Source organism: Cyprinus carpio, chromosome A18 (genome assembly GCF_018340385.1).
Source record: "Cyprinus carpio isolate SPL01 chromosome A18, ASM1834038v1, whole genome shotgun sequence".
In the NCBI taxonomy this organism is placed as follows: domain Eukaryota; kingdom Metazoa; phylum Chordata; class Actinopteri; order Cypriniformes; family Cyprinidae; genus Cyprinus; species Cyprinus carpio.
Window position 1 is genome coordinate 14842613 of NC_056589.1, and position 27758 is coordinate 14870370.

Below are 27758 nucleotides of genomic sequence, written 5' to 3' on the forward strand. Positions count from 1 at the left end.
CAGGATAAAATACACTTAAATATCCAGGATTCAAAGAAGTTGAATTGCTGGCCTTAAAAACACTTGCCTTACAAATCAGACAGGGTCCAAAATGAACAACAAACGAAAATCAAAACCTCAATAAAGTAACTCATCTATAAATAAAGAAAATGACCAAAATAATGTTATACAACAACTTATACAAATATTACTCACATTTTTGTATTTTTGCATTACGTCTAGAATTTATAAAATCCATGACTAAATAAGTCCCGACTCGAATTTTGTGATGCCATATATCTAGAATTTATGAGAATGAAAAAAAGAATTTTAATATAAAATATATTATTTCATTTAAATATAATTTTTTTATAATAAATTTTTATTGAAATTTTATTAGAATAAATTATATTTATTAAAATAAATACAGTTTCATGACTGATTCGAAATATTTATGGCTGTTAAATATTCTGAGTTTGACACCATTGACAAGTGTGTTAAAATTTTGGACCCTGTCTGTCCGTACAGTTTCTTCAGCCTGTGACTGTGCCAATATTTCCCTTCCAAGTTTGAACCCTCTCTCTAACGCAAAGCTCAGAGGTCAAGGTTCACCAGCAGAGGTTGATTAAGATACATCAAACACAACAGACCCTCTCAACCAAGAAGTCAGAATCCTTCCCAGTGGTCACACCTCCAGTTCCTGGTTCTCTGCATAGTGGAAACGGTTTAGTTTTTCCCGTTCGCGGTTGCAAATGTCCAGCTTTGGCCCATGGGCTGGTTTTAGAGCTGGAGAGGGCACAGGTGAGGGAGGACGTGTAAGTTCAATCTCTTCACTGCAGAGCACTGGCATGGGCACTGACGTGGGCACAGTTTGGGCAGGAGGCAGCATGGCCACGCTGTGGTCAAGGTTACGGATGAGAGTGCAGAACTGCCGCTGGTTGTTAATGGCGTTGTCCTCAGGCGCTGAAGTACGTAGTTGCGCTTTGGTCCGGTGACGACGGTGCAGGCGGGACAGCAGTAGTGCACACACAGAGCAGCTGCCTGACACAAGCAGGGCAAATACACCCACCAACACCATATAAATACTGAACCCACCTCCACCTGGGTCTGACACTGCACCTGGATTGAAAGAGAGGCAGAGAAAGATCATCCCAACACCATTTTACATGCTAAAGCTGTTTTATTCACCTCTTTATGTGCCACCATGTTTCAATATTTATGCTCCGAACCTTGGCAATGGGGTTCATGACATGGATTCTTCAGGCTCAAGCACTCGTTTCCAAAGTAACCCTCAGGACAGGTGCACTTGTAGCCTCCTTCAGTACTTCGGCATGGCACCCCCTTCGGGCAGGGGTTGGGATTACAGAGATCCAGTTCCACCTAAGGTATAAGACCTGTATTTAATTTTACTACTGACACGAGTCTTCATACTGATAAATTCAGAAGCAATACATAAGTCACAACTTTACAAACTAGAGCTGCATTTCCATGCTATATTAGTGTTTGCAAGGCAGCAAAATAATATTGGTCAAGTTTTAGGTGTAGCTATAGATGACTTAATAGTTTTTTTTTTTTTTTTCACACCTCCTAGAAATAAGGCACATGTTTCTGTATGGATTTGTTGAGCTCAGAACAACTTGAAAGTCTGGAAATTGTATGATCCTCACTAGTTTAGCATATGATGCCTAGTTTTTCTCTGAAACCATTTTCAAAGTCACAAAGTGTATGACGCCTAGTGTTTGAAAATATATATGTGAGGATGTGCGCTAAAATCAAGCATTCTAATTCCATATTCTATTTTATTCTGAAATTCACCAAACTTCATGTGATCGTTAAGTGTTCTGAGCTGGTGAAGCAAAAGCAGCCATCTCTCACCTCACAGTAGGTGCCAGTGTATCCCAGCAGGCAGCTGCAGAACATGCCTCTGCCACCCTGACGCTCCACACACTGCCCTCCATTTACACAAGGGCTGCTGTCACAGGCGTTTACTGCTGTCTGGCACAGTTTACCAGAGAACCCCGGCAAACACACACACTGAGAGTCCTGCACGTGGAACACGCAAGTTAGCTGTACTGAAGGAGAAATACTTAATTGTCAAAGAGACTTCTCATCCTTGAGGTGCAAAGTATAAGCTTATCAGGGTGAATCGCATCTTACCTTGCAGTGTCCTCCATTCAGACACAAGCCCTGGCAGCTACTGTTCCCTGTTGAATAGATGAAATTTAAAAAATAAATAAAATCAATAGCCAGCCAAGTAGAAAGCCACAATTTCACTGAAGAAAGAGACAAGCTAACTACATTCATCAATAAAGTATGAATCTGCAATGACTGTGTGAGCAGACCGCACAATGAGTTCATCCTAAAGTGATTTCCCACCACCACTGAAACTGTCATGTTTGATTTAAAGCTAAATCGTGCATTTTTTTATTTTTTGCTGGTTCTGTGAAAACCACATCTAATACTCACGGATGTCACAGTTTGGTCCCGACCAACCGGGAAGGCAGTCACACAAATATCCTCCAATCAGATTACGGCAGGAATGGGCATTGACACACATGCCAGTCTCACATTCATTAGTGTCTAAGGAAGAGGAAAGAAGTGAGGAAATAAGGCTATATTTAGCACACCACCATACTACTATATCTGCAGTACATAATAAGTTTAATTGGCATAGTATGCAAATTTCATGAAATTTAGTACCCCGATGGCCTTTTTTATTTGCCACAATGTGCAGTATACAACAGAACATAATGAGCTGGGTAGTGTATCCCACACTGCCATGCACTCGACTCGACCTCCAATTTCCAGTATAACTAATGAAGTGGAAGTAATATCCACCACAAATTTTAGCATCTTTTTCTGGACTGACAATAGTTATTTAAGACATTTTATTTAAGATTGGGTGCAAACTAACCATTTTTATTTCCAAAATGATACAAAGATGCCACTCAATGAATTAAGTATGCACATAATGAAGTTTCACATAGTCTTTGAAAAGAAAAAATAATAGGAGCCTGAGAGTGATGTTACCATGGTTAAAGGATGCTGTTTGGTACAAAGTGAAGGGAAATTCAATAAATAATTACATGATAATTATAACTCATTAACACAAGAAATGAATTAATTAGTTAATTAGCCAAACACATGGCTAAAATAACAAAATCAAAAATCATTTGCTTGCCAAATTAACAAAAATTTCTATTAATGTGCAGTCATAGCAATCAACATGGCTCATCCAATAAAATTTTAGACTAAGATTTGTTTTATAATATCAACTACCTTTGAAAGCTTTGGGTTCATTAAGATTTTTAAATGTTTTAAAAGAAGTCTCTTATGCTCACCAAGGCTGTATAGTAATATTTTGAAATATTATTACATTTTAAAATAACTGTCTTCTGTTTTAATATATATAATAAAATGTAATTTATTAATGTGATGGCAAAGCTGAATTTTCTGCAGTTATTATTGCAGTCTTCTGTTACATGATGTTGAAAACAAATTATATATATATATAACTGACCCCAAGCTTTTGAGTGTGATTGTATATTTTAGTAACAGTCTGACTCTTAGGTTCTCACTTGAATTGTTCTTAATAAAACACTCCAGAAAATATTACCTCTACCCACAGTTGCAATCTCTGTATGGCTCGGTTAAAACACACATCTCACTCTCAAAGACAGATCTCTTTGTGCTGACGCTAACAGCTGTTTTCTGAGGTGTCACTGTGACACATGACTGTATTTCCCAGAGTGTCAACAGTTCAGAGAGACTGATACACTCTAGAGAGCCACAGCTGAGTTGGGCCTCGGGGCAATGGAGTGTGAGAGAGACTCTCCCAGCAGTCAACAAAATCAGCGATGGATCCAACCACAGGTCCTCTTCATTCAGCAATTAAATACACTGCACACTGTAGCATGAAATTGTCTTATGTGGTTTAACGGATAATGGTCAGTGAAGCACTGATGCTGCTGAATATGTTCAATGTGGCTTCTGCTGATATGGAGTTTATAAAAACAAGATGTGTTTATTTTCCCCAGAAAACTGTTTCCCATCTCTGGATATGATTGTTATGATTTGGTGGTTTCAAATCGCAAACATGGTAGTGGTCTCATGGTTTCTGTAATATTTGTACAGGGTTTCTTAGATTTAATTCCTTGGCGCCTTTCTAGTCCATGTACCCTGAGAGTGAGGTGAGGAACCCGAGCATAAACATGACAGAACAGGTGTTCACATTCCAGACAGGTAAAAACAGACTGTGACAAGTTTAGGCAGGTAGAGGCAGGTTTCATCAGGTGAGGCTGTGGATGGGTACGAGCGTAAGGCCAAGTTAGACATGTGCGGACATGTATGAACAGCTCAGGACAGTTGAAGCTAGAGTGTTGCTCTTAATACTTACCAAGCTGGCAGGTTCTGCCAGTCCAGGACGGAGGACACAGACACTGGAAACCTTGCGGCGTCTCTTGCGTCTCTCGACACGTGGCCCCACGCCCACAGGGATTGGAGTCACACCGCAACACCGCTGCAGATGAAAGAATATGTTCTCTGTCTCATCATGGGATTTCACTGCCTTTAAATCTACCCATCTGTCCATCCATCCATCTATCTGTCTGCCCATCTATTGTATCTACTATCCTCCTTTCTATCTATATCCATTCATCAACTGTATCTACCCATCCTCCTGTCTATCTGTCTGTCTGTCTATGTCTGTCTGTCTGTCTGTCAATTAAATTCAATAAAAAAATCAATTCAATTCAGTTCAGTTCAGTTCTATCTCTGTCTGTCTGTCTGTCTGTCTGTCTGTCTGTCTGTCTATCAATTCAATTCAATTCAATTCAATTCAATTCAAAATTGCTTTATTGGCATGACTGTAAATGATACAATATTGCCAAAGCTTAGTATACATGTACAAAAAGATAAAAAATAATAATATAATAACAATAATAATAATTAAATGAACATCACAATAGAATGGAATATTATAACATCTATCTATCTATCTATCTATCTATCTATCTATCTATCTATCTATCTATTTATCTATCTTGTCTATCTATCTATCTATCTATCTAGTCTGTCTATCTATCTATCTATCTATCTATCTATCTATCTATCTATCTATCTATCTATCTATCTATCTATCTATCTATCTATCTATCTATCTATCTATCTATCTATCTATCTATCTATCCGCCTGTTTATCCATCTATACATCTATCTATCTATCTATCTATCATCTGTGCATCCTAGATGTGCATTTGTGTGATTGCTGATTGTTTGTGCTCCAGTTAAGGAGCATTATTTTGGTGTAGATCTGGCTAGAATTGGCTGCAGCAGTACAGGAAATAACAGCTTTCTTTGATCGGTGCTGATTGCAGTCTGTGCAGGTATGTGTGCGTTTATATGTTTAACTACCAGAGGTGCAGGAGGGTCCCGTCCAGCCCGGCGCGCACACACAGCTGAAGCCTGTTGGGTCTTCAACACACGTTCCACCATTCTCACATGGAGAGGACAGACAGGCGTGCTCCACTGTTAAGGGGACGAGAGGAAGCGATACACACTTATAATCTGTAACACATCTGTGTTTTATATTCTGTGCTATCACCACCTGTGTCAGAAGTGCTTTCTGTACAGCTCTATTCTGTTTGGAGCAGAAATTATATTTCACCTTTGACAAGAACATAAGAGGATTTAAACTGTTGTTATCTGTATTTATCATCTTACGATGATTCTTGGTTTAAGGCTTTAAACTCCAAAGCAGTCTTGCTATAAATTTATCTCTTATTAACACCTCACAGAGCTACAGTACATCAGAAATGTTACAGACTAAAATGATCATTACAGAGGAGATAATTGGTCAGACTCATACTGTGTGGCAAAGTAAAAAATAAGAGCTGATAGCATGCAGTGCTTCATCTAGGAGTGAGCTTTGACTACAATATTTGGCAGATTTTATTCTCGCACAGCACATCTTTGAGGTGTGGATGTAATAGGTTGTCGGGGTTGACAGACTTTATGGTTGTGTTTTATAGAGTCATCTCACCAATGTCACAATTGCGGCCACGGAAACCCTCCTTGCACACACACAGGTACTCATTGGGTTCAGTGTTGGTACAAGTACCAGCATTTTTGCATGGCTGATGGTTACCACAATAATTCAGATCTGTATACAAGAGAGAGAAAGATGTTTTTGCAGTTAGGACACTCTGACAATTTATGTCAACAATAAATCAAAATTAATTAAGAGTGCATTCAATAGTTCGGTGTGAATTTAAAAAGTTTAATGCATTAAGAAATAAACTGTGCTTACGTAAAGAGTCATCTGAATGGCCTACACTCACAGGAGTTGAACACTGTAGTTTTCTATAAAAAAGTGATTTAATTTATGTATGGGGTAGTTTGCCCCCCTCAGTGTATTTGGGCATGTTGAATTGATGTAACTGACAATGTTCCACTAAATGTCAGAGAGAATCCTCATGCTCAGTGGCTGCCACATCTGTAGCTATCCTAGTAGTGTTGTTTCGTGATGCAAAGAGCAAAAATTAGACAATACAGCACACTTATTATTGTGCTTCAGCAGTTGGGCCAACACAGTGGTTTGTAGAGGTGACTGCAAAATTTAGTACCAAACGTCCACTTTCCATGATCCAATCAATTCCTTATAGATAAAATCAAGTCCTCTCACACTTTTTTTTCCCCTGTTAAATATCCTGTTTCATTAAATGTCATATTATGGTAATACATTGGGTTATGAATGTTGATCCATGTTGGCTTAAGAAAAAAAAAACTTGTGGTAAGGACAAAAACAATGCAAATTTATCATCATAAAATTTTTCTTTGCAGCAAAAAAAAAAAAAAAACTTAAGCCAAATTAAAGCCACATGATTCAGAGTACTGTTTTCCTACACACATTATATAAAAACTCATACAAACACATACAAATCATTATTACATGATTTGAAAGAAAAATCATTATTACATTTTAAACCGACTCAAACAGTACTGATAGCTATGTTAAAACAGACGTGATCCAAACCTGATCCACATGCCACCACTTCCAGTATACAATACAATACAATACAATATACCATACCATAGCAATACAATATACCATCATCTGTAATAAGAACACATGTGACCTGCACTCTCACCCCTCTTTCCATCCATATGTGAATATATGTGTATAAGAGCTCCCTAAAATGTACATTTACCACTAATAACTGTTGCTTTTAGGGAAATGATTTTCTAAACAATAATTGCAAGCTCAGACTCATGGGGTTACACAAAATGCCAGTTTGGTCTAGACAAAAATTGAGTCTGACGTCTCAGACTTTGTTTAAATGTAGTTTACTTCATAAATCATGCAAACTCTGACCAAGAATTCCTACAAGGTCATGCTTGAAGGGATGAGTTAAACTCAAATGGATTGTTTCCTGAAGATTTACCCACAACACACAAGCATGCTTAACTGGAAGAATTATAACCACAACATACAAATAGACACACAAATTAAAACCAGCGCTATGATGGAAAATGATGCAGGCTGCAGACTGGCTCCTGAGATCTGAGTTTAGAGGGAGTGTGTGTGTGTGTGTGTGTGTGTGTGTGTGTGTGTGTGTGTGTGTGTGTGTGTGTGTGTGTGTGTGTGTGTGTGTATGTGAAGCCACTGAGATCCAGCTAGTATATATAGTTTTAAGACCTCGATTTATCTGTCTGCATAGGTTTAGTCCTTTGTGTGTGTGTGTGTGTGTGTGTGTGTGTGTGTGTGTGTGTGTGTGTGTGTATATATATATGTGTGTGTGTGTGTGAGGGTGTGACAATGCCATTCACATAACCGCTGAATGGCAAGAGCCTGTTTTAGCTTCCACCTCACGGCTCACGTTCTGTTTACCCAAGACTATTGGCTTACACCTCTACAAAGCCCTAACGAAACCCCACGCGTGGGTCCATATCAGCTAATCGGGATCTATTTACACAAATGTTGCCTATACGGTAAGCCGTTAGCATGTCTTGGAATCAAAAAATCAAATGACTCCACATTTTTTGGCCACATCTGTGTTCAACACTGATCATAATAAGAAATGTTTCTTGCGAATCAGTATTAGAATGATATCTGAGGGATTGGAGTAATGGCTGCTGAAAATTCAGATTTCGCCATCACAGTAATAATTTACATTCTAAAATAGGTTAAGCTAGAAAAAAAAATTTTTTGAATAGTAATAATATTTTGCAATATTTCTTTTTTTATCAAATAAATGCAGCCTTGGTGAGCATAAGAAATTTCTTCAAAAAACATTAACAATCTTACGGACCCAAAACTTTTGAAAGGTAGTGTACTGTATATGTAAATTATTTCTGACAAGACAAGTGTAGAAATCTGCCTCTGTGTGCTGTCTTTAAATATGCGCATATATTACAGCTACAGCTAAGGACAACTAAGTGTCATCCACATCTTTTTTTTCCTTAAAAAGCGACTCACTGTGTCACATGTAAGCACATTCCCTTGTGTTGCAGGTGTCATCTCACCTTTATCACAGAGCAGGCCGCCCCAATTTGTGTCACACACACACTTCCAGGGTTCAGTGCAAGTGCCGTGATCACACCCAGGAAACGTCTCACACTCATCGCACAGATCACCCTTCCAGCCGTAATGACATCTACAGAGAAGGAGCGGTTACAACAGACAGGAAGTGAGAAAAAGACACAAACAAAAGCAAGTACTGAATATGGCATGCATCAGTGCTCGGTGGAGCTTGCAGAGAGGGTGTGATATTTCTGAAACCTGGACAGACTCACTTGCACTCTCCAGGCTGATTGCAGGAGCCGTGGCCCATGTGACATCCCTGCTTACACACCGCTACGCATGCACACAGACGGTTGACTCAGATTAGTGATATGATGATCAAAATGATTCACTACAGACATCTTTCAGGTGCAGAGAATCATTTACCGTAACACTCGTAACTGAATTAGAGAAATAGAAAAAACTTTCAAATGGACACATAATCCATTGCTAAATGCAACAGGGGCATGATGTGAAACTCATCTTACTTAACTATTGTTAATATAATGCTAACTGAATGTTTTGACTTAGGATATAGTGGTAATAGCTTCGCTTCCTTGATCATCTCAGGGGAGACATTTCTCTCTCCCTTAAGTCATTCTCTGCTGGAGAACAGATTTGGCCTCAATGGAATGTTGGAAAAGCATGTGAATAAATAATCCTGTGGTGTAATAGACATTTAAGGACTGAATAAGTCACACAGAACACGTTTTTGCTTTGCAAACTGCGAGATGTTAGAACACCTATAATATAATAATATATTTGTATAATTGAATTTGCATTCATTTGAAATTAACCTAGATTTGTAATATATCATGATCGTTTCACTTCATGACCTTGTTTTACTGAAAACCACAAAACTTCAAACAACATTCTGTAAAGCTTGTTTGAGTGAGCAACCAAGGTGGGCGGAGCTTTAACAATGATCAGTTGTTATGTTTGTGTGTGAACAGCCTGAAGCCCACAGTACGTAAAGACAATGTGCTGGAGCCACTCACCTTGTATACACTCTGCTCCAGTCCAGCCCTCCTTACACACTTTAATACCGGAAGGATCACAGTCAAAATGGCCAAAAAAGTCATCTCGTGCTCGGCAGAATTTGTTGCAGTGTGGGCCGTAGTAATTGGTATTGCAGCGGAATCGCAGGCGGTATTCCAGAGTGAATGTGCGTCCATGATGGCGGAAGGACTGCCACTGCTCACCTGGATTCAGCATGGAGGACAGCAGCACTCGCTCTATTAATTCCTCCCTACCTAGGGACATAAAAAACAGCTTTCTCATTTTCCCCCCTAAAGCACATTGAAAAGCTATCAGATGATATGTGCCAACAACAAAAGTAAGCCTGGATCTTAAAGGAATTGTACATTTTAAGCTTTAAATGTAAATTCATTAAATACATATTATTATTAAATTAACAGCACAAATTCACAGTCCCTTGCTTTTTTTTTTTAAAGCAAGCAAAAACTGCTATTATAGTAATTCACTTACAATAGAAGTACATGTGGACAAGCATTACGCATACAAGAACAAAGGCATTTTAAAAATAAAACCACAACATCTTAAATAGTAATATTAAGTATTAAACAGTAAGTAATATTAAATATGAAACACTATACACTACTATTCAAATGTTTGGGGTCTGCAAAATGTATAAATTTTTTTTCTTAGCATTTTCTCTCTCTCTCTTATGCTCACAGAGGCTGCATTTATTTGATCAAAAATTTTTCAATTAAATGTTTTTTTTTTTTTTTTTTTTTTTTTTAATTAGTCAAATGTATTCTCTGTCGTAATCAACAAAGGCTGTTGATAGAGCTTGACATGTGATTTGAGGCTTTATGAGACATTAGATTCGTTCATCTGTCCCTTTTGTCCCTCATGTACAAGACGTTTACCAGAGAGACTGTTAGCCTGCCTCATCTTAAATACTGTTACATAGTGCATAATCTCTCACAAAGCACTCTAAAAAGAGAAAAACTTGCCTAACAGATGAGGTCATCTGGGCTTAAAAACAAAGGAATTAAAACAGGGAAGGTGTTCAAACACAGATAAGTTCTCTTAGCAACCCCACACACACATTAAAAATAAACATATCAACCGCATACAGTGACCCCAAAAATTATTGGTCCCTTTAGGCAGTTTCATACACACAGATCTGGACTCTTCTGTTAATGGACTGCAGTGTAAGCACAGTCAGTAATTAGTGCTGTGGTCCATTTAAACATCATTCTACTTCAGTCCATTAGAGATGTAAATGACTACAGCAGAGCTGCACTCATGCAGAAAACCTTAAGCATAGTTTATCACTGAAGGCACATGAATTTACATGAACATAATTCTGATCTATCACTCGGGGATGTATAATAACTATCAAAATCCATGAGAGAGGAATTAAACACTAGTTCTCTGTGATTTTGGATAATTAAATAGTCTGTGATTTTGGATTTAGAGGGTTGTTCAGTGATAAGAGAGGGTGAGACTGTCTTTGGTACACTTTGGTCCTTTATCCAAGTATTTAGTCATTGCAAACGATTCCCGAAATCATTGATCACTGAGATGGAAACAGAAATCGAGTTATATTTTGTATATATATTTTGAACGTTGCTTAACCCTGGTTCTGTGTATATACAGTATATACATATATATATATATATATACATAACGTTCAACCCTGGTTCTGTGTATATACAGTATATACATACAGAACCAGGGTTAAGCAACGTTCAGAATTAAAAATCAGCTCCCATCCAATTCATGAGTGTGAATTTGAATTTAATTGCTCCTATTAATTGAATTGCAATTCAAAAACATTAAACAGTCAAAAGTATCCAAAATAGAAATAATTACATAGTTAATTTTGAGTTGAGTTTTTACATTTGTTTCTTAACTAAACAAACATATTTAAACTAAGTTTAATACTGTCAAAACAACTACCACAACAAACCAAAGCAAAGAAAAAGAAAAAAACACTGGCACATGGCTACATATGCTCCATTACAATTTAATGCAGTAACTTGTTTAATGAAGTTACTTGATTTATTTATTTATTATTTTGCTTTTTTGTGCCTTTTTTGGTCTTGCACTTGTTTAACAGTATTTTTGGATGTGTGCATATTAACATTAATACAGCCATTAAAACACCAGCCATAGAGAACCAATGAATTTTAAAGTCATTCTACATTTAATTCTTAATGATGCACCACCCGGGAAAGAAGACCCCTCGTAAACGATGAAATAAATGTGAAACTGAGCAATACTTGTGTTCTTGAACCTTTCTCTCTCTTTCCTTCTCAAGTCTTTTTCAATGTCATAATAGGTCAGGACAAACTTTATTAAAGGGATACTCCACCCCAAAATGACATTTTTTGTCATTAATCACTTACCCCCATGTCGTTCCAAACCTGTAAAAGCTCCGTTCGTCTTTAGAACACAATTTAAGATATTTTGGATGAAAACTGGGAGGCCTGTGAGTAAAATAACAATGTCAAGGTCCATAAAAGGTATGAAAGTCGTTGTCAGAATACTCCATCTGCCATCAGATGTGCAATCTGGGTTATATGAAGTGACATAAAAAAATTCTGTAAGCGAAGAAAATAAAAATAACGACTTTTTTCAATAATTCCTTTGTCAACAGTCTCCTCTGTGTCTCTCCATATCACCGTGTGCTGCGTATGCTCTTCTGTATCATCCGCGCCACAAGGATGCGCTGTTTTATTTCAAATCATAGCTAAATACATGTAGAAACAGCTCAACCTTGTGGCACGGATGACACAGAAGAGCATACACAGCATATGGTGATACGGAGAGATACAGAGGAGATGATGGCAGATGGAGTATTCTGACGACGTCTTTCATACCTTTTATGGACCTTGACACTGTTATTTACTTGGCAGTCTATGGGACAGTCACAGCCCTCCCAGTTTTCATCCAAAATATCTTAAATTGTGTTCCGAAGACGAACTGGGCTTTTACGGGTTTGGAATGATATGGGGGCAAGTGATTAATGACAAAATTTTCATTTTGGGGTGGAGAATCCCTTTAAAGCTTGTTAAAGCTATATGGCACTCGGAAACATGGCTGTATTCTAATCCAAAGCTGGCAGGAAAAAAAACAGCTCTACAGTTCCAAACTGTCGTCAATTTGACTCCCGGATCAGCCCACCTAAGCCTCACCTCACCAGAGACAAGCTGTAAATCCAGTGAACTAGAGAAGGGATGGATAAAGTAAATGAAAAGACATGACAGGAGCTGGAGGGCAGTGAGATTGTGAGATTAAGTGAGAAGAGAGAAATAGATCTAGCAGAGATACAAATGGGAAGAAGAGAAAATTCCAATGTAAGAGAATAAGAATGCAAGAAACAGAGAAAAATGAGATGAGAGAAGTAGATGTGTCTGTATGTTTGTGAAACAAATTAAGTTTGGTTATTTATGGAAATGAAGGGGAAATATCCAAGTGATTAAAATGTATCTCAGTGTTGTCTGAAGCATGCACATGTGTGTAATTTATTCATTAAATAGTCCACCATTACTGTGCATGAGGACATAATCAGTGCGTTTGACTGTGTGTGTGCAAAACCCAGCAACATATTTTCAGTCATAGAGCTTTTCTTCAATTATAAGGAGAAACAATCAGAAAGCAACACAGGAAATGAAAGAGTCATGGAGACTGACCCTGTGTATTACTCTTGAAAATCCCCAGAAGACAGTGTGAGGGGTAAATACGGATTGGCTGCCTGTTGTTGGCAATGTCCTTCTTTTCATTCTTTTACTACAAATCATTTCTGTGAGGACACATATGATCCATGGATATTTTTTTTATTTATTTTTTTGTCACAGACACACATACACGTACAGTATCATCATCATACCTGCCTCTGATGTTTCATTGTCATGGTCCAGAGCCTCGATCACCAGAGAAAATGATTTCTGGACAAAAGAAAATAAACAAGGAAATGCATGTAAGTGTTTTTTATATTGCCACATGTACACAACACACTGTGATGGGTTTATTGAGTGAAAACACTACAAAATCCCACACAAAAGCAGTAGAAATTAAAGTCTCAGTTTGTAATTGCTTTATATTTTTAACAGACATTTGAATGGTGCTTGTCAATATAAAAGTTGACGTCACAGTCCTAGGTGATCTGACTGGTTTTTAGCATACTACTGTGTGTATTGCTAGCATGCTCTGGGTTGTTGCCCAAAAGACCCCACCTAACACACAATATAAATTAATATAAATAAATATAATATAAAAAAAATTAAATAAAAATACATAGTCTAAGTTGCTGTGTGAATGCGATATTTCCAAGTAAATGTGGTTGTCAATTCCAAAAACTGCCTTTAAGTACACTTAAGTGGTAAAATGCCACTTACCACTTAAATATCCACTTAAGGTGTACTCCATAAGGTTACAGTCACACTGTCATGTTTTTGAATTGACAACCACATTTACTTCATTAAGTCTTAAAGTGATCAAAATAATATCCAAGATGGTGAACTCCATAAAGCTGAAAAGTCATATCACTGTATCCCTTACCAGTAACCATAGCAAAATATAAAAAATTAATATCACCATAAAGTGAACTCCATAAAGCTGAAAAGTCATATCACTAAAAAAACCAACACAGAAAAAAACCAACATCGCCACAAATCTTTCATTAAAACTTCATCCATTAATAATTATTTAATAAATCTTCAATTAATCAGTAAATCACAAAAATCAACTGAAGCATCAACAGATTTTTATAATAACAAAAACAGGATAAACAAAAAAATTGAAGAGTAAACAAGTAAAATATTTTATTAAAAGAGTTATACTTATAAGTTTCAGAGAGGTATACAAAACTTATACTTAAAGTATAAAGACATCGTCAGAATAGTCCATCTGCCATCAGTGATTCAACCGTAACGTTATGAAGCAACAAGAATACTTTTTGTAAGCAAAGAAAACAAAAATAATTACTTTTTTCAATAATTCCTTTGTCAACTGTCTCCTCTGTGTCTCTCCATATCACCGTATGCTGCGTATGCTCTTCTGTGTCATCCACGCCACAAGGATGCACTGTTTCTACATGTATTTAGCTTTGATTTGAAAGAAAACAGCGCATCTTTGTGACGATTTTTTAAATTTTCATTTTGGGGTGGCGTATCCCTTTAAGTACAGATGTGAAATTGTACATCATGTGCTCTTTATGCTGAAATTAGCTACCGGATGGTTTGAGCTCTTTTTCTCTGATACATCTCTAAAGTCCAGTGGGGGAACAGATGGTGCACTGAAACCCAGAAAACAGAAGAATGTAACCACTGATTCGCAGTAGCACTGAGACCAAGCCTGTCTGCAGACTCTAAATACAGTACCAATCAACCCCAGACAACTGACAGTCATTAGTACTTAAACAAATAGAGTACTTCAAACACTATTGAACTGGCGGCTACAACATCACAATGGGATTTAAAGGGAGAGCTGACAAATTCATGAGAGCATCAACGAGTAGAAAAAGACAGACTGGGAAGAAAAAAAAAAAGAGAGGAGGACGATTTTCTTTTTCCTCTCTGTGTCACCTAAATGAATAATTCAAAGCCACACTCTCATTCTCCAGTGAGAGGTCCAAACCCTGCCATGCAAATGACACAGCTGCAGCATTCTGGGTAACGCAACTCTAAAAGGCGGCATGGATGTATGGTCACGCCTGTCTCGTAAGTGGCCACCCCAACGGAGAGGAGTGCTAGATCTGAGTGAAGGATGGAAAGAGAAGACATGAGTGGGGTAGAATGATTGGTAGGAGTGAATGAGCTTGATAAAAGTGCTGCTAAGGGTTGAGAGAACATGATTATTCTCAGTGATTGAATGACTGAATGGGAAATGGACATGAAGATGAAGATGAAGAAGAATAGCTTCATGTGACTGAAAAGCATCTTGCATTTAAGGACACAGACACAACAGTGCTTGAGCTTCAGAATTAGCTTGAGTTTCAATAGCACATGTGCATTAAAAAAAAATGACTTGAATTGGCACAGCTCAAACGATAAAAGCTCTACCATGTAAATGTGAGTTTTTGTCACTAGCCATGATTGCGACAATTAGCATTCCCAAATCCATTAGCATTTCCACTCATCTCAATGGCAGGTGCTAGACTAGCACTATATTTAAATATTATCATATGAAAATATAAATATGTAACTTAGATTAGTTTACTAAAGTTTAGTCAGAATACACTGCTACAGTATTTTCATATTATATATATATATATATAAACAAAAAAACATATGATCCCCAGATGATATTTTGATGTGGGCCACCCTCCTTAATGGGATAGTTCACCCAAAAATTAACATTCTGTCATCATTTACTCACCTTCATGTTGTTCCAAAACTGTATGAGTTGCTTTTTTCATAAAATAACATAAAGAATATGTCTAGTTGATGGACCCCACTGACTTCCATATTATAGAAAATAAATAAATAAATAAAATCAATAATACAATTGAAGTAAATGGGGACCATCAACTGTATGGTTACACACATGGAACAACTTGAGGTTGAGGAAATAATGACAAAAAAATTAATTTTGGGTGAACTAGGCCTATCTGTTTAATGCATTTCTGTAGCCACTTCTGTAACATAGCATTGTTCAGTGATGCGAACAATGGAACGCACTTATTATCATGCTTTACCATTAGAGACAAAAGGAGAATTAGTACTTTACAGCCAAAGAAACAGAAGACAGAAAGGCAGACAAAGACAAAAAAAGAAAGAAAATTTAACATTAACAAGGTGGAAATATATTGAAGAATGAGAAAATCCCAAGTAGTCATTCCCATGTTGTTTCTTTTTTGTTGGACAGGTAAGGGAATAAATTATTGTGTACAGTGCTCTCGTTGTTTTCACTAGCATCAGTGTCATTTATATAAAACTCATTGACGATTATGCAGATTCACATCAATATATGGCAGTGCAGTGTCTAACACCATTGTGGCACTGTAGCACAACAGCAATGCTAATACCTAAAGAACTACTGAAAGTACCTTCAAAAAATAGTAGGCAGTATACAGTGTATACTATACAATGCAGTATTACTGCTCTGCCCACAGTGAAATCTCATTGGTCCAAAATGCTGCTTAGTGCAGCTATTAATCATATACATTATGCTGAATTATTGTTGCTAAAACATCTCATGTTTTTCCTGGTTAGGAAACAAACTAGTACTAAGTAAGTATAAATCAGTATAATACTGCAGTATGACAGGTATGTGTAAGCTAATGCTAAGCATCTTATAAATGTTTCATATAATAAGCTAACAGTCATTACACAATGTAAACAACATGCTTCACATCCTTAATGGCCCCTTCAGAGACAAAGACGGCACTGAGATAAAACCACATTTGTACTTTATTATTCCAGTGATTTGTGCTGTAACAGCACATAAGACACCCTCTCACACACACACTCAAATGAATAATAGCTTTCCACAATTGTTCTCTACAACAGCACTCTCAAAAATAACAACCAGGACTACAAACCCTTTCTTTTTCCTCTTAACACATTCACACATACACACAGCATGCACTCAGTGCCCTAGCAAGCTCGAAACATTCACAGCACCCACACCCTTAAATAAACAACCAGAACAAAGGCAAATTTCTCAGACACACAAACAAAAATGTCCACCTACAGTGGTCCCCTCTCAGGCCCCGGAGCCCTCTCTCAGCCCCCTGCAATGAGATAACCCAGACCACTCAAGCTCAGTGTTTGACACTCTCTCTCTCTTTCACACACACACACACACACACACACACACACACATACACACACAAGCCTTAGATGGATATCCAGCTCTAATCCAGCATAAACAGACACTGTGCCCAGACTGTCTATCTCCATTATCAAAAACATAACTCTCCCTCTCTCTCTCAAAGTTAGGGCGATTTCAGAGAGGTTAGCAAAAGCAAGCTAGCTTTGAAAGCATAAGAACCCATCCTCTCTGCAAATCACTCTCCAAAGCCACGCCTCCTCCAAAACACATGACCACCATAGGCAGACCAGAGGCTAACCAGCAACACGATGAGAGACGGCGTTGATGGGGGGTTGAATGCATAGCTGTCAGGTTTTCTCATGCCTCATTCACCGGTGAGAAACATTACTGTACAAAGTTCGTTATATTACAATAATAACGCCTTCCATTATTTCTTGGTATGCAACAGGATAATGTAACGTGCTGATAATGTATCATTTCTGCACAAACAGTTTGCATGGAGGTATGCAAATGCATACATTGACAGGCAGGTAGGAGCTATATGACTGGACGAACATTTCACCTTCCACAGATGATATAAATGCTTATAAATACATTTAGACCAATTAATTAGTGATTGCTATCAGGATATGAAGAGACTTTCAGCATAACAAAAAATGTTTTTAATGCGCTTAAATTATTAACACATTTAAAGTGCCCCTATTATGGGTAATGAAGGTTCATATTTTGGTTTTGGGAGTCCCAAACAACAGGTTGACATGCATGCAAGGTCAAAAAACATTTTCATTGTCTTATAATATGTTTTTATTTTTACCTTACTTGCTCAACGACTCCAAAGCGATTCGTTCAAAGATTCCTTTTTCCAAACCCCTCCTTTGCATGACGCTAATTTGCGGTGATTGGTTCGATTGGTCTCATTTCCATTTCATCCTGCGTGTAATGCCTGATAAAGCAGCGTTTGTGAGCGCAGTGCTGCTTTGTGTACAGCTGTTGCCGGGGAAACTGCTATTTTTACCACTCCAAAAGCCACACCTAATGGCAAAAAATGAATTTGCATTTTCATTCAGACCAACGCGAAAAGACCAACAAGTGGGCAGGCAATATGCTAATGTTTCATGTTGACGTCAACATGAAACGACCTGGGATTCGTTTTAAAAACAACTCGTTTCAATGATTCAGAGTCGACTCTTTCTTGGGAGACAATAACTTTATACACGGTGAACTTTCAGATTTAAAACTTTGCAGGATGTTTTCATTCACTTAGAGCTGTGTTACATTGAATGAAAGGTCCTTTTCAAAAATCCATAATAGGGCCACTTTAACAAACCCCAACCTGGCCTAGAACTGTTTGTTACATGCAGCTGCTTAGTGACGAACGTGATGCAGGGCAACGACGTCACAATGCAGGATAACTATTATCTGTTTTTGCTGAATTTCGACAATGAAAATAGTTACAAACAAAGCCACAGCAGAACTGTTGTGCATCTCTGAGCAACACACAGCAGTGTGTACCACAGCACACAATACACAGCAACACACAAAACACAATTAATACATGAGCAAATGCTTCAGTGTCCCATCTGTAGACTTGCAAGCAAGTCACTAGCTTCATATCTCAATGAATCAGCCGTTTGAATAAATCAGTTAAATGAATGAATGATCGAATGACTCATTAAACACTGACTTACAGTCACTGCTGGTTTTGGTTTCATTTTGAAAGAATCATTGAACCATTTATTATTATCCTTTTGGGGTTAATTTCTCAGCCAAAACTGATTTGTGATTAATTTGATTAATTAATCTGCATATAATTGTAATTAGATTTAAAATCGTAGTCACTTGACAGCCCTATTATATGTGTGTTGTCCTAGTATTTCCTACATTATGTGCACCAAATGTCTCCACAAGGATAATAATAGCAGTAACTTTTGACCTTGTGGGGACCATTATTTATTTATTTTTTTTTTGTTTTTTTTTTGAAAATCTAATCTAAACTTTATTTCTTTCCCGTCACAATAAATTTTTCTAATAAGTCAGTATCGATTATTATCACAATACATTTCAAATCTTTATTTCTTTCCCGTTTAAAGGCAGATTTCATCTCGTAAGTGAAATTTGCAGAAGCCATACAGTTAACTGTAGTTTTAAATGATACAATATTCAATACAATATTCAAAATATTTATAAAAATACAACATGCATGAGTAAACTTAAGTAAAATCATTTTTCAGTCTTTTCCCTTAATGAAATATCTAAGAGAAATGAATTTCTTAGTTTCTGCATGTTTTAATGGGTGTTATTGTTTCATGAAAGAGGTTTGTGTTCCCTGACTTTGATTGCACGATGCAGATGTCATTTTTTGTTCATTAACAAAAACAGTAACATCTGTAAAATGTAGCAACCTCATATTTATAGGGTAAAATTGAAATATGCTGACTGTTTAAAATATGAATCTACTTTTATTAAAATAACTGGGTACATACTGGTAATGGCACAGTAGCATTTAACTGAGTAACATAAGGCTTTGTCTTGTCAACTGAGAACTTAAAACCCCATTTACATGACCTTTCTTCAACATTTGTAACAGCCTCCTGTAGTTTCTTTACAATAAAATCAATGTTCTTTCCCCTTTGCCAGATCGCTCCATCCTCAGCAAAAAGCGATACCCCCATCCCATTTTCCAAGCCCTCAAATACATAATTTATTATTATGGAAAATGATAAAGGGCTTACTGCCTTGAAGTTCCATTCACAAACTTTCCTGAATAACTGTTCCCTATTCTTACTTTTATTGCTTTTCCTAAAAATCCTTAATCCATCTATACATTTGGCCTTTATACCTAACTTACAGAATTGAATTAACCGACCTTCTCTCCACATCATGTTGTATGCATCCTCCTCAGCAGAGTGAAGAAATCATTTTGTGTCCCAAACATACTCCTAAAACCACTCTGGTATTTCAATAAATATATTTTTATTTTCAACTTTATATATAAAAACTTTTCTTTTTCCATTATTTTATAGATATTGGATGTCAACTCAACTGGTCTATAATCCAACATTGTGGCAATTTTCCCTCATGCTTGCGTAAAGGAACTGTAATCTCCCTCCAACATTGTGGCAATTTTCCCTCATGCCAAATTGTATTATACATTTTTAGTAAAACATCCTCGGACAATTCAAGGTCTTTATAACTGCACACCTGATGGGAAAATAAGATGTTGATAAATATAATTTGGCTTTAATATATATTTACTTAGCCCACCATGTTTGTGTGTGTACATGTGTGTTTGTACAGCAGTATGTTATGTCTGCTGTCTGTTGTGTGTGTGGGTGGGTTTAGGGAGCCACTGATATTCTCAGCTCACAGTCTGTGTTTTGGCTCTGGGACATCCTGGTGGAAGAGACGAGGCAAAAGAACAGAGAGCATAGGAAGTGACGCTCTCTAAAACAAAACCACACTAACACACACTCATTACATCAGCGCTGGTCGGTCCCCAGACTTTGTCTCTTCTTTCTCTGTTCCTCTGTTCTCTCTCTCTCTATCAGGCTGCATCAGCACAGGGTAAGTCAGCGGCGGTGGCAGTGCCAAGGTCAGATACAGGCGTACACACAAACACACAGATGAGTGAACCACACACGTGCAGGAAGGGTGTACCAGTATCTTTTGTCACAGGTCAAGTTCAGAAATCTGCTAAATCACTGTTCCCCTGCCCTACCACACCTCTGGCTCCACAACAACTACTGTCATTTCCGTTCTAGCTGATGTAAGTTTTATGTCTTCGTGTTGTGATTAATGAGTCATGAATCACTAATCGTTAAAAACTGGCATAAGTGTTTTGACAAGAACTTAATGTTATTTCTTTTGAGCAAATGATGGATACTTTTTGGTAGAGTCAATGGGCAGAATGGACTGTTATTAACATGGACTGTATTAATTGCATATTAATACCAGGAGTTTTCAAACTTTTTGACGTCTTTTTGACATCCAGATATGATGATCCCATTGTAAAGAAAAAATTAAGAAACCTACTAAATTAAAAAAAAAAACCTTTATATTTTCATGTATTAAATTATTTATATTGTGTGAGAAACATATTAACTCTTTATTGGTTCCATTGGTTAACATTTATTAACATTATTTAACTACATTAGTGAAAAATATGCCTAAAGCATTTATTAATCTCAGTTATTGTACTGTAAAATGTATTAGTAACAATAATAGGACATTACTGTAAAGTGTTACCAAATATTTTGTGCGTATTATCATTTTTAATTTGCCATTATACTAAAGTAAATTATTAAAATATTGGAAAATATTTACTTTGTATTAAGTTAACAGGATATGTTTTTACAATCTGTTTAAAATATAGATAAAATAAAAGTGCCATTTTACTACCATGGTACATAAAAAAATTATGTACTTAAAAAACTTTATTTTCAGAAAAATATTCTCAGCAAAATAGAATACATATTAATATATTTACTTTTTTTCTAGCAGGATTAGAGGTAATATATAATATATACAGTGTGTGCTCATATATACAAAAAAATATTGCCAACATCAAATACAGTCAGGAGTTAAGCCATGTTTAATACAATAATGGTGTCTTAAAATTTTTAAGCTTTAAGGCTTTAACTTTGACAGATAGCTATAATTATATCTTTGTGCTCATGCAGTGTTCTTGAGACCCGTGGGAACAATCGAAACGAGACCAAGACTGTCCCATTACAAAACACACACAAATACATCATATCCTGTTTATCATCTGTGCCTGTTTCTCACACAATCATGCCTAATCACACACACCCAAAATACATGAAATAAACTAGCAAATTAACGAAAAGACAAACAGACGCCGGAAGGTCCAGCAGTAAACAACATCAAGGAGATAAGATAAGGCTCAGAGACAAAACTCTCCAGTTTTTAGCACTCACAACAATAGCAGCAGTATTTTTCTCCTCTCACAACAGATCACCAAATAAAACAATTCACTTCACCAACAATTTCTCCTCCTATAATATAAAAAAATTATGTACCACCCATCTCCTACACAATATCTGAATAATCAAAAAAATAAATAAATAAATCAATTCTAAGCTACAGGAAAATTGTTTCACTGAAAGGCATCAAAAACCATTATGAACAATCACACACAGTCTATGATAATAACTAGCTGCCAATCGATAGACATAAATACAGTATTCTTTTAAGCAAGGCCTTAATATGCAGAGTCTAACTCTTCTTCTGGAAACATGATCAGTATATACATATGCTGTGATTTCATTACTAAACAGGATGTTGAGTTTGTTATTTCCAAAAGCCTTCAGCAACAGAGCTGTTTGACGGTCTAAAATTGGATGCCTTTGCACTGAAAGAGCTCTATTCACACTTAAGGAAAAAAGAGCCACAACTGCACTGCATTGAATTCATAATGAGTAAGCACTATATTTCTCTGCATCCGGCTCCTCAGAATAGTAACACTTCATGAAGGGACGTCATGGACTTGCTGGACCTTCTCAATGTAGCAAGTCTCTGTTCTCTGAATTCATAAAGCAGCAGCACATCTGCAATCTATCATCCATTTAGTAACATTTAATAAAAAGGTTCGGCCAAGATTAAAATCAGTGAATTGTGGGGGGTTAAGACAAGGATTAAGACTTATTTTAGTCTGGAACTGTGTAGAGATCAGTCTCTGGACATAAGCAGTCTGTGTCTATTTCTTTAGCAAGTTATGCAAGGCATTATCAGCCGAGAAATAGCTGAATGATCTTTGACACACAACATAACTTTAAATGCTTTTTCACATAATGCAACTATATAGAATGAATGACACAACAAAAAGTCACTTTTGATGTTTGTAATTTTTTACAGACTCCCATGATGCTCAAGTGTTTTGGGAGGCAGTCAGGATGCTATGCAGTTGCTCAGGTGTTCTGAATGGTTTTTATCATGTTACAGTATGGTTGCTCACTTCTAGACCTAAAGAGCTATAAATATCTAAATGAATTTAATTTCATTCTCTCCCCCACTTCATCCGGAAAAAGTAGAAAGTGCTTCAGTTGTGTTTAGAATAGCTTGCTGAACACTACACAGTAAATACTGCATATTACCTATAATACTATTCATTCACAAAAGTAATCATTACATTGTGGGATATAGTATTAAGCAGTAAACATTATTCCATGATAAATTAAAATCAATTAAATAAAAAGAAAACAATCCACCCAAAAATCATTACATTGTGGGATATAGTATTTAATGCATTAAGTTTAATGATAACGATCCCCCCAAAAAGATTTAACAGCATTTTAATAATAAGAATACAGTGTAGGTAGGATTGATCTTCGTGGATTAGATCTGCTATGCTGCTGCTGGCATGACAGAACATTACTGCTGAAACATGCTTAGAATTACAGGGATTAGGATACATTCTGCTGCTGCAAAGTAAAGTAGGGAGAACCCCTGTAGCAGTTCTAGACAGGTGGTGCTGGGGAGGAGGACGGCTGAAGAAAATTCTTGAGTGCAGTATCGAGCTGGACCATTTTGGGATGGAAATAATTAAGGTTGTGTAGATAGGAATAAGATCAGTTGGCCGCACTGCCAGTTTGAAAGAACTACTCTGAGCTATTTTGAAAAACTGTTCTGACTGAATTATGCATTTCAGTTGTGCACTGCACATTTTGGTTAACTATTACTTATTATACTCTATTACAACAGCAAGAACAGTATTTCCATCTAAGCCCTGATGATGGCTTATGTTAAAAAGCCCTATGTTCTCTCTCTCTCTCTCACTCACTCACTTACCCTCTCTCTCCTCTCTAAATATCTCTCCATCCATCCATTAACATCTATATACCAACTTGCATTCATCTTTAAACTCATTGCCCTTGCACACTCACACACACTCTCTCACGCTCCATCGTCATCTGTCTTGCTGACATTCAGAATAATACAGTTTAGCATTTTTCTCATTTGATTTTAAATCAGCATAACAGTTTGAAATAATAGTTGAAGTGAAAAATGAATATCAGTGTAAGAATGTCTTAGTGTTAGGTTTGTATATTTTACTCTAATGACAGCAGCTTTCGACTGAATAAACTGATCATGATCTCCAGCCTGATTTGAGATGATACAAAGAGCATCTTGAGAAGAAGATTTTAATATCTGAACAAAGCAGTTCACATGATAAAAGTCAAAATGTACCTGTTTGATTAGTTACCTAGAAGTAGTGAAGAATATTAAATATTTCTTATTCAATTTATGTCATGAAACTTAATTTACAGGTTTAAATAAAATTTTAATCACCAGATTTTTCAATGTGGTCAGTGTCTAGGACCAACTGTACATTGAAAAGTTTATAAAATGAAAAAAAAAAAAGTTACTAATGGACTAATGATTTGCAAAACTTAAATGGTGTTCCACACATGGGGGTACAAGAGGATATCCCGACTGAGACAGCCTGTACAAACAGAGCTCATACCAACAGGAAGAACTCCCAGCCCTCTGAGAGGAATTTCCCTCTCCCTGTCTCTCTCTATCATTGACTCACTATCATGCTGTTTTGGCATAACCCATTTAACCCATGGCTTATTAATGTTATCTCTTTTGAGCAACTTCTAAAAGCAAATAATGGATAAAACATTACCAAAATAGTACAAACATTGTACAGAAAGTATTCATAATAAAATGAAATTAAAATAAACTCAATTAACTGCATGTTAAAACCAATATGGCTTATTTGACACCCAAATATTGAGTTAGATAAAAATCAAACCAAGTTGCATTTTTTAATGAAAGACAGAACAAGCACACTTGTGCACAAAGAAATACTTTTTTTTTTTGGAACATTCTATTCATTAAAGAATCCTAGAAAAAAATGATTTCCACAAAAATATTAATCACCAAAATGGATTTCAACAATAATAATTATTTATTATAAATATTTCTTCAGCACCAAATCAGCATATAGAATGATTTCTGAATGATCATGTGAGACTGAAAATCACAGAAATAAAACCACATTTTAAAATTAAAATTGATTCTACAATATTATTGTTTTTACTTTATTTTTTGAGCAAATAAATGTAGCCTGGGAGAACAAAAGAGACTTGTTTCAAAAACATTAAATCATATTAAACATTATACACTGTATTCATAACTTGTTATAACAAAATCACATCCTACACTTCCTACACTTCACATCCAGCCTACACTTCGACCAATGAGGAAAAACAGTCTCTTAAAACATCAATATAGTAATTATGCATGTTCACACACAGACACACACATTTTCCCATCCCCATAATAACTACACCTATCCAATCGTCTCCCGCTCTCACACACCTGCAGAGAAAAGGTGTTGCCATGGAAGCTGTAGCATCCACCTATGGTGTTATCAGCAGATCCATAGAGGGTTTTCAAAGAGGAAGAGACTAAATTGGAACAGATACATTAATTATCTCTGTACTTTACCCCCAATGACCTCAGAGAGAGAGAGAGACAAGGGTCCGCTCTGTTGTTTGTGTGCTCTAGTCACTACTGCCCCTCATCCTACTTTTTCTGTCTTCTTGTCTTTTTCTTTGAGAAGGATCTATGGTTTCTGAGGAGCCTTTAGGCGGTTTGGCATTTGGCCACAGTGCGGCCCACATGCATTCACTTGAATATTCATACACATACGGCAGCACAGACAAAGAAAATAATTTAATAAAGAATAAAGAAAAACTACACAACAATATACATAGGAAGCATATGTAACATTTTTCTATTCAAAATCAATATTTTAAGCTACGTTTTTTAAACCAGCAAAGTAATTTTTAATTTGGTTCACTTATCTATTACTGTAGTCTCGAAAATTATTTATTAAAAGTACAAATTAAAGGTCTCTTAATTAACATGGTGTTAAATTAAAAAAAAAAAAAAAAAAAAAAAAAAAAACAATTTAGAAAAAAAAAATAGAAAAAAAAAAAAAAAAAAAGACAAAAAAAAAAAAAAATAATAATAATTGGCGAAACACCAAAATCTCCAAAACAAGTTTGTCAAAAGTTTGTTATTTTAGTATTATTTATTAAAGTATTTATTACTATTTTGAATCAGGTTAATTGCCTTTTTTTTTGCTAATTTTTTTTTGTTTAAATGTACGTTTTTCATCTTAATATTTATATTTTTATTTTATTTCAGCTTTTATTTTATTTCATTCAATTAATTGAACTTATTATCTTTAATAGTTTAACAAACACTTGTCCAAATAACATTTCAATAACATATTTCACACTAAAAATAGGTCAAGGTAGTCCACTTAATATACTTGTATGTTCTGGAGTAAACAAACATTGTCAAATAACTGGCAGGACTTTTCAGTTCTTATAGCTCCATATTGAGCATTATAGTTTCTCACATTACATTTTTTGGTCAATCTCCTGCCACTTACTTTTTCAACCAGACATTGAAGAGGAACAGAGGTTTATAAAATCTTGTAAACACACATTAGAATTCAAAACACATGACTGCGTCTATACCGAGGCCCTGACCCCTTCCCTTCTGCCCCTCATATTGGCCTTCTATTTCTCTCTCTCCTCTCATTGTTTTTCTTTAATCCAGACATGATTACAAGCAGCCTGAATCTCCCTCTTCCACTTTCTCTCATCCTTTTTGTCCCAAACCTCCCCTCTCTCTCTCAAAGTCAATTATTTTTGGCCGTTAATTGGTTTTGACAAAGGTATGTGATTCTGAGCACTAAAAAACAAGAGGCCTTCCTCATCATTTCCTGACAGGGCCCATGGCAAGGCGGGCGGGTCCCCTTTTATCTTTTGCAGGAAATTACCCGTCTGGCATGTTCACATAAAAAAAAGCATGGTTAGCATGTGTTGCTTTCCTCAAAACCACTACTTGAACAACAACTATGATGACACCATTTTAAGGCATCATAGGCTTTCACCAACATATTCAAAAAACTAATTAAGTCATCGCATCACTGCATCTACCATTAGAAGGACAATTTCCAATTTAAACAGTTAGGGTGTCCTGAGATGCACACTTTGAACTGAACTTGCAACTGCAATCCTGAAAATAGACTGTTTTGAGCATAAGAAAGAAACATTTAAGGGACAGATATGTCAGATTTTTGCGGCTTATTTGAAATATATTATTCAAAATGTGATTTTGGTAAGTACTTTTTTTAGATATATTTCATTCTAGTAGATTGAAAATCCAAACTCTATTGGAATTAATTGTAAGTCCTGTGCATAGAGCTAAATATTTGTGTATACAACGCGTTGCTGTCCATGAAGAGCATTCAAAATTACACGTTTTATAATCATAGAGATGTCAATCGTAAGGGACTAAGTCACATTATGCCGACAGATGGCGACCAACGCAACAATCCACCAGATTATGGTACGTCAGTTTTTAGTCATTCCATGACCCCACAAATTGCAATTGAACATGAAAACAACCAAGCAATACGTAA

At 36.3% G+C, this 27758-nt stretch overlaps 1 protein-coding gene across 1 annotated transcript in view; it reads right to left on the reverse strand.

The window, feature by feature from the left end:
• Nucleotides 1–396: 396 nt before the first annotated feature.
• The window catches only part of LOC109109492 (protein jagged-1b-like), a 45729-nt gene continuing 18367 nt past the window's right edge, over nt 397–27758 (reverse strand). The window contains exons 3-14 of the mRNA XM_042775084.1: nt 13404–13461; nt 9538–9792; nt 8773–8833; nt 8503–8633; nt 6020–6139; nt 5392–5505; nt 4376–4498; nt 2446–2559; nt 2137–2183; nt 1855–2022; nt 1209–1359; nt 397–1098 (exon numbers count right to left, since the gene is read on the reverse strand). Of these exons, the coding sequence (XP_042631018.1) occupies nt 665–1098; nt 1209–1359; nt 1855–2022; nt 2137–2183; nt 2446–2559; nt 4376–4498; nt 5392–5505; nt 6020–6139; nt 8503–8633; nt 8773–8833; nt 9538–9792; nt 13404–13461 (1776 nt within the window). The 3' untranslated portion in view covers nt 397–664. The remainder of the gene's footprint in view (nt 1099–1208; nt 1360–1854; nt 2023–2136; nt 2184–2445; nt 2560–4375; nt 4499–5391; nt 5506–6019; nt 6140–8502; nt 8634–8772; nt 8834–9537; nt 9793–13403; nt 13462–27758) is intronic.